Here is an 8,442-nt window from a genome sequence, read left to right as displayed (position 1 = left end):
AGCAATCCCTTCCACAGCATGTGTAAAATTAGGGCTGGTTTTATAATGTGGAAATTTAGTCAGAAAAACTAACAGGTGCGCACAGGGCGGAAAATACGGCACACACACTTAATTCTGAGAATCGCCCTAACTCCCTCATTTGCATCTTTGCCTATCAAAAACAGCGGCGAGCCTAGCGTAATTTGCGCCCGGGAATGCGCAGGTGTAACTAATTTAAGTACGGCTGAAAATACGGAAATCTTTGCTTAAGTCGTTTTGACGATCGCGCGCAAATATACGCGCCGTGTAAAATTAGAAAAATGGAGTTAAGTCTGCGTATCTCTTTTGAGAATTTGGCCCAGAATGTGTATACTTTGTATCTTGTACCCAACAAGAAATGACACTAGGAAGGTCTGACTCAAGTCAAATTATATACAAATACAGTAGTCAACCTTTTTTTTCGGTGTTCTATGCACTGTGATGTTGGGAGGTGTCTTGTATCAGCTACTCTATCAATAGGCAGACTGACTTGTAGTCTGGGAGAGGTATGTTAACCTGGAAAAAGCAATCCTATGTACATTTCAGCTTACAATGTATGGACCCAATTATCTGTGAGGCTTTAATGTGGTTCCAAACAGAGGCACTATACATTCTGAATATCTTAAGTATATGTGTGGTCTTACGCTGCACTCAGGATTGAGGAACCTGAAGTGTGTCCTCTCCGAATAGCCTGCATGAGTTCATTTCTCTAATCTCAGTCTTAATAAAACCCATATGCCCAGAATTAGAGGGCTTAGCCTACATCTGAAACCTCTGGGCTCCTTTCTACTCCTTGTGTTCCGTGCAGGCTCTAATCCTCTCTGGCGTTTGCTCTTGTTATTTCACCCTTTTCTTTGTGGTTCAGGAGGAAGACTGAGCTTCCAAGCCAATCACTAATATTAAATGGAAGGCATGCAGAACTTTGCACGACCCAGCCATGAGAAATATAGTGGACCACTTCAGTGTAACCTGAAGCTGTGTAAACATTGCCCTATACCTAATTTTACTGTTACCCATGAGACATTTCACCCGAGAGCCACAACTACACTCAATAATGCAAAAGTCATTTGGTTAGATTTATGTTTGCCCCATACAAGCTCAATTAGGGTATGTAATGGTTCTGTTGAGAGAAGGACACCCATTTACTGATTCTTAGGTCTCGTACACATAACCGAGTTTCTTGGCAAAAACCAGCAAGAAACTTGCTGGGAGATATTTTTTTGCAGAGGAAACCGGTCGTGTGTACATTTTCGTCGAGGAAACTGTCGACAAACTCGACGAGCCAAAAAGAGAGCAAGTTCTCTATTTCCTCGACGGGAATGGAGAAACTTGCCTTGTCGAGTTCCGACAGCCTAACAAGGAACTCGATGAGGAAAACGATGTGTTTCGCCCGTCGAGTTCCTCGGTTGTGTGTACGAGGCTTTAGAAATCCCTCTGTTATGTCCTTTTTAGAAGAAGGACTATTTCAATAAAATAACTGCTAAAAAGTTAGTGAGATATTTTTTTTGCAGCTGTAGTATGCTAATATTTAATTTTTTAAGGACAGAAAGCACTCCATGGGATATCGGGATATACTTATATGCCACAGCCTGTGTCCCCTCTAAAACCTTGATGTGACTGTGTAGAGCCCTATTCAAAAAAAAAGTAAAATCCATTTTTTTTTTTAAAGGGGACTATCAGGATAGAAATATGAAAGCCGCCATTTCTATTTTTTATTTATTTTTAAACTCTGGACTGCCATTACTATATTGCTTTGGTAGGCAGTTGCTGACCTAGAAAAAGCATGGAATTAGTAAGTATCTGCACTGGGCACAAGCATGAATCTAATGACCAAGCGGTACATGTGCAAGATTTCACATGCTTCTTAAATAACTAAAGGGGCTATGCCATTCAGGCACGTCACCAGGTGGCACCACCTTGTGACATCACCAACCAGGGTTTGTTATTTAAGAATTGTCAGACCGTGAAGCAGGCAGACGGCGGGAACCTTTGTCGTGGTTGACGATGGATCTACACCAGGGAAGATTTTTTTTTTTTTTTTTTAAAGGACCTGTTAAAAACTGCCTACCGTTTTCTTTTTTTTTACACTGCACTTTTCTTTGGTGAATGAGTAGGGGTACTATATTCACATAGTGGGAAAATCTGGAGGCCAATATGTTAAAGGGGGCTTCCAGAAGGGAATGGCTCAGAAGGGGGGCGCTCGCTTGCCCCCCCTCTTTCCTGACCTGCCGGGCTGCATATTCGGATAAGGGTCTGGTATGGATTTTGGGGGGGCACCTTTTTTTTTTATTATTAATTTTTTATTGCCAATTTTATTTATGTTTTTAACAATCAACAGTTGATGACTCTCCGGTTGTTAAGGACGCAAACGGCCGCTGCTCCTTACCAACCAGATATTTACGGCCTGTGTTAAGTACATCAGCTACAATCAGTGGTAAAATTACTGTAGGCTATCACTACTAAAATACCGCATGACTTCATGAAATAACTCATGCAGTATTAAGTGCCATTACCGCGCACACAGTTTTTTTAACCGCTTGCCGACCGCCGCACGACTAAATATGTCGGCAGAATGGCACGGCTGTGCAAAAGGACGTATATATACGTCCCCCTTTAAGAATCAGCGTTGTGGACGTGCGAGCGATGCCGGCGGCGCGTGCTCGCTGCGAGATTCCGACCGCGGGTCCCGCGGACTCATGTCCGCTGGCATACCCGCGATCGTGTCACGGTGAGGAAGAACGGGGAAATGCTGAAGTAAACAAGCATTTCCCCAGTCTTCCTAGTGACAGGACAGTGATCACAGCTTCCTGTAATCGGAAGCGTGATCGCTGTCATGTCAAACACAGCCCATCTCCCCTACAGTTAGAAGCACTCCCTAGGGCACACCTAACCCCTTCAGCGCCACTTGGTGGTTAACCCCTTCACTGCCAGTTTTTTTTTTACAGTAATCAGTGCATTTTCATAGCACGGATCGCTGTAAAAATTACAATGGTTCCAAAAATGTGTCAAAAGTGTCTGCCATAAAGTTGCAGTCACGATAAAAAAATCGCAGATCACCGCCATTACTAGTAAAAAAATAATAATAAAAATGCCATCATTTTATCCTCTATTTTGTAGACACTATAACTTGTGTGCAAACCAATCAATATACGCTTATTGCGATTTTTTTTTTTTACCAAAAGTATGTAGAATATGTATCGGCCTAAACTGAGGAAAAAAAATTTTTTTTTTAATATATATTTTTTGGGGATATTTATTATAGCAAAAAAGTAAAAAATATTGAATGTTTTTCAAAATTGTCGCTCTATTTTTGTTTATAGCGCAAAAAATAAAACCCACAGAGGTGATTAAATACCACCAAAAGAAATCTCTATATGTGGGAAAAAAAGGACGTAAATTTTGTTTGGGAGCCACGTCGCACGACCGCGCAATTGTCAGTTAAAGCAACGCAGTGCCGAATCGCAAAAAGTGGCCTGGTCTTTGGCCAGCAAAATGGTCCGGGGCTTAAGTGGTTAAACATTACTTATCCCCACACAGGTGCTTTTGCTGCCCTCTACATTTTTTTCTTCTTGTTACTTAGCTTTTTTTTCACCTGGTGATCCTGCCAGTAACACACTTCCGATTCTGGGGTGATCACGCTCACTCTATTGTATCTATGAAGGGGTGCAGCATTATCACGCCAACCTGTTCAGGGAGGAAGGACAGTTTCAGACTACAAAATAGTCTTCTCCCCCAATTGTCATTCGCAATTTGGGTTCTCTTCCCCATCTCCCTTTTTTTTCCTTAAAGCGGTTGTAAACCCTCCAGTACTACCATAAAAGTTTATATTTTTTTAAAGCCCAGATAGTTATACATTGATTGAGCTCTATTGTTTTACCTATATTGTTTTACTTACTGTGTAACTGGCGATCGAGTAAAGACATTTTTTTTGCTAAGTCTGCGCCATTTCAGTTGTGGTCTTCCGCGTTGAATTCATGCTCTATTTCCGCCCACAGTTTCTTCTTGCCTGTGTAATCCCGCGTGTGCGCAGTAAGGTCACTATACTCAAGCCTCTACTTCGTTTCCAGTTACCACGGTAACAAAGAAAAGCTATTCACAGCATACACCATCTGATGTGTAGATCACGTGATAACCATGATGCTCTTGGATGTGGGGACGAACCATCGCGGTATGTCGGGGCTGACGTCTGCATGAGGAAATGACGCAGCCCCGACATAAAGAAAGAATTTAACCGGCATAGGCTCTGATGACCGGAATCCGGCGCATGCGCAGTGCACGTCCGCTCTACTTTTTGCAGTGATAACTACTGAATGACACAGGTAAAAAAAGAAAAACTAAGAGCAAACGATTTAAAATAATGTCATGATTAAATAAATGTAAAGTCACATTTTTTACTATACAACCACTTTAAGTTTGTAACGTTAATGCAAATTCCTACTAGTGATTCTATGATGATCAGTATGTATTTTTATGGTTTACTATTGTAGTAATTTCCAAGTTTTGTCTGTATGCCACCTGCGTTGCGGTTCTGCGCTTTGTTCACTCTTGAAGGATTCAAGGCGGGGTCTAATGTAGGTCTTATTTTTATATGTTTCGATCTACCTCTTTATCTCTGTAAAACACATTCAATATAAAACTATTGAAACAGAAAAAATGCCTAGCCAGCAAAACAGTCAAGTACAAAACACAAAATTTTATATTTTTTATTGTGATAAAAAGAAAACCTTTGCAATGTCTCTTTAATCACACAAAGAATACAGTAACGTAAATTAATCTGAGAGAAGAGAAAACAGACTGTTTAGCCTCCCTTTGATTGGTTACACACGTCACCAAACCACAAAGTTTTTTCCGTAAACAGAACTCGACAGGACAAATTTTCATGAAGAAATGCCAAATAAAAAACACTTTTGTGGCGAGTACATAAATCTCTAACGTTTACACATCATAAGGTTACGGAGTGGCATTGTTTGACATAGCACAGACATGTTATAGAGGCACGAAGGGTGGCAAGGGACTCCATGTTCAAGTTATAAGTCACAATGGCATTTTGATGGAAAATGATGGCAGGATTTCAAAATGACATGTTGACTAGTCCTTAGATCAAATGCATAAATCTAATCACTTAGGTTCAACTCTCATCTTTTCCATTTTAATGGTACTTTGGGACTCTTCACACATTGAAACTGGAGCACATGAGGAAAGGAAAGTACATTCTTTTCAATGGAGGTAGTTCACATCACTGCACTCATAAGCAGTTTTTTTTCTTTAAAGGTCCTGTAGCCTTTTCCCTCCGGATTAGTAAGTTTTCAACCAAACAGGTGAATGGAAGTATACAAAAAACATCTGACAAAAGCATTTTTGTTTTGTATTGTTTTTAACCAATGAAAACATTGGTTCAGTTAGTGATGGACTCACCAATATTCAAAAGGAAACCCACTAAATATTTTGGTGAAGCCTGGGCTCAAATTAAAGATGTATGGAGTCTTAACCATAAAGGGTATGTTTACCTTTCTACATCATCCCAGGAGTTTTGCAAAGCAGTCACTGTCAACTTCAAGATTCCATCTGCACTTCCACCTGTGAGTGCTCTGTTTATTTTTGTCTAACCCAAAAAAGTGCAGAAGCGTCGCTCAACTCCTGCAAAGATAAGAGCTGATTTACTAAAACTGGAGAGTGCACAATCCTGGTGCCAGCTGTGCATCGTAGCCAATCAGCTTCTAAATTCAACTTGTTCAATTAAGCTTTGACAAAAGAACCTGGAAGCTGATTGGTTATTATGCAGGGCTGCACCAGATTTTAAAATCTCCAGTTTTAGTAAATCAACCCTACAGTGTTGCCCCATTTTGTGAAGAAAGCAAAAAGGTCCTTTAAAAAAAACCATACTCATTTACTGGTTTGTGTACCCAGGGACATAAAGAACCCCTTTGGGTAAGCAGCCGAGGGCAAACAAAACATTTTTGGTGATTCCTGCCTCTTCTTTGGCCAGGACTACTGCCAAACACAAGGGATGCACAGCATTAAGGATAATGGAATTAAAGTAGTTCAAACTAAAATAAATTAAATTGAAGACAATTTGCACACTAGCACGTCTTGCCTAACTTACTGCAAGCGAAGAAAAAGCATAGGGCCAATGTCTGACATTAAACGCCAGAAAGAACAATAAAGTGGACCTCTAGGGCGACAAACAGCTAATTGCACATTTGAAATGCAATTGCCTAAACATTTCTAATTCCATCCAATCACTCATGTGATTTACACACCGGCCAAAGTGGATAGCCAGCAGGATGACAACACTATTTTTACAGCGGCTTTCGGGCTAATTTCTCTGCTTGCAGGACATTAGATGGACTCTCCTTCACCAATAAGCTGCCTAAACAACTCCCACCAAAGCCTGACACATGAAGCAGTGGCAGCACTGTTTAATGCAATAAGAGTTTGAATGACCCATTCTGTCATGCAACATAATACAAAAATATTTATATCTGGGTGATTACATACCTGGACTTAAAAAGGTATTTGCCTGCCATTCCCCTTGGAATAAAATTAAAGCTGCGTCATTACCTATTTACCTGTATCTTCTTACTGTTTATAGGTGCAGAGTTAGCAATAAAACAAAAACTATGCAAATTAGGTCTTGACCTATAACAACTGCAGAAGCCATTCACTGGCATCAGCCATATATGTTCCCATTACAGGCAATGCACTCTGGATACTGATGATTGCAAATATTTTCAGCTAATGGTAACTGAGCTAGAACTTTAAGGATAGGGACTTCTAAAACTCATATTTAAAAAAAAGAAGTAGTGCACATAACAGGACAATATTGTCATTTTTGTCCCGTTGGCGTTGCTCTTAAATAAAACAAAAGCGAAGCATAACTGAGCGTAGAATGATTTTCAAAACCCATTGCATAGTAATCCTATACACTATAATTTAAGGTGGAACAGGACTGAGCTGTGGAGAACTGGCGGATCCAGCTCTTTCTCGCGCTTACCAAACTGGTGAATGAATTCCTGGATTGACAATAGTATTAACATGCAGTCTTCCTACAAGGTCAGTCCTTCAAGGTCATTAATGCTATAGCCTCTCAGCTGCGGTATAGCAACATGCGCTCAGCACAGGTCTGGCCTACCAAGCTGGCATATTGTTTAACAGTAGTCTCATCATTTGGCCCCTTGCGTTTCTTCTTGTATATGCTATACGGCATCACTGTACGTTTGTGGAGGACTCGAACCCGGCCCAGTTCTGTCAAGCGGTTTTTGTCCCCTGTGAAACGGAAAGGAGGCAATAAGGCAAATGTTTTAGAGTGGTGATTGCCAACCATTAGCTCATGAGTTACATGCAGTTCTAGGCCATCTGTGATGTGCTCAAATGTGAAATACTTGTGCTGTACAACTCAAAAAAGAAACAAATGGAGTCCTATTTTAGTTTAGCAAAACACGAAGTTACCAAATTCATACTTAATACTGTACTAGCTAACAAAGTTTTTTTTATGTTGATTTTTACTTAAAAAGCATTGTAAATAGTAACGTGCAATCATCCAAATCACCTCCTAGCATCCGGTTGCAGTAAATAATATTGTTTGCCAGGAGTTACCGTATTTTATACTTCTGCATTGCTTAAAGCGGAACTCCACCCAAAAGGGGAGGTTCAGCTATTCTGTCTCCTCCTCCCACCTCTTCTACCTTTGGCAAATTATATATTAATTTTGACGAGTGGGTACCTGGTTTTTACAAGTACCGGCTCCCACTTTCGAGCAGAAGTTCGCCCCCTTCCATCACTGCCCGCAGCCTCTTGGGACACGTCACAAGTCCCAGAAGGTTGTGTGACCAATCACAAAGCGCTGCACGGCTCGTGCATGCGCAATAGGAAGCTGGCTGTGAAGCTGCAAGGGGTCACAAACTAGCTTCCCATACTAAAGATGCTGGCCCCCGGGGACCCGAAGACTGGTGAAGAATTGGCCGGGTTGTAAACGGCACTGGATCCCTGGACAGTTAAGTATACTTTTCTAAAAAAAAAAAAAAAGTCACCAGCTACAGTATTTGTAGCTGTTTTATGAATTTTTTTTTCAGACTGCAGAACTGCTTTAAAGCGGATCTTCACTGCATCTGAGCACCACAAACCAAAAAAACGATTTAATTCAAAGACTATTCCCAAAGCAAACTCCTGCATCCATCCATGTCTCCATACTTTATTTTGTTGGGAAATCACTTTGAAAAACAACCCCCAGTATTTCTGGCTATGGCCATCTCGAGTAAGGGCAAATGATTCATGTAGCATTAACTTCCTGGAATACATCTGCCCTTGGCTCAAGCATGCATGCAGGAGAGTGTGGTTAACTGAGAAAACCCCTCCTCCTCTCCTGAAGACTCCTGGGATGCCAAGGCAAGAAAACAGCAAGTAACTAAAGAAATGTAAAAAAGA

At 40.9% G+C, this 8,442-nt stretch overlaps 1 protein-coding gene across 4 annotated transcripts in view; it reads right to left on the bottom strand.

Annotated features, from left to right (window-relative positions):
- Nucleotides 1-4,706: 4,706 nt before the first annotated feature.
- ATE1 (arginyltransferase 1) overlaps nt 4,707-8,442 on the bottom strand; it is a 117,027-nt gene continuing 113,291 nt past the window's right edge. For all 4 annotated transcript variants that reach the window (XM_040361955.1, XM_040361953.1, XM_040361954.1 and 1 more), the window contains one exon: nt 4,707-7,284. In XM_040361955.1, the coding sequence (XP_040217889.1) occupies nt 7,106-7,284 (179 nt within the window). In that variant the 3' untranslated portion in view covers nt 4,707-7,105. The remainder of the gene's footprint in view (nt 7,285-8,442) is intronic.

The sequence above is a fragment of the Rana temporaria genome, chromosome 8 (assembly GCF_905171775.1).
Source record: "Rana temporaria chromosome 8, aRanTem1.1, whole genome shotgun sequence".
Classification (NCBI taxonomy): domain Eukaryota; kingdom Metazoa; phylum Chordata; class Amphibia; order Anura; family Ranidae; genus Rana; species Rana temporaria.
The sequence above is the reverse complement of the archived record's forward strand: the minus strand, read 5'-3'. Positions and strand labels throughout refer to the sequence as shown.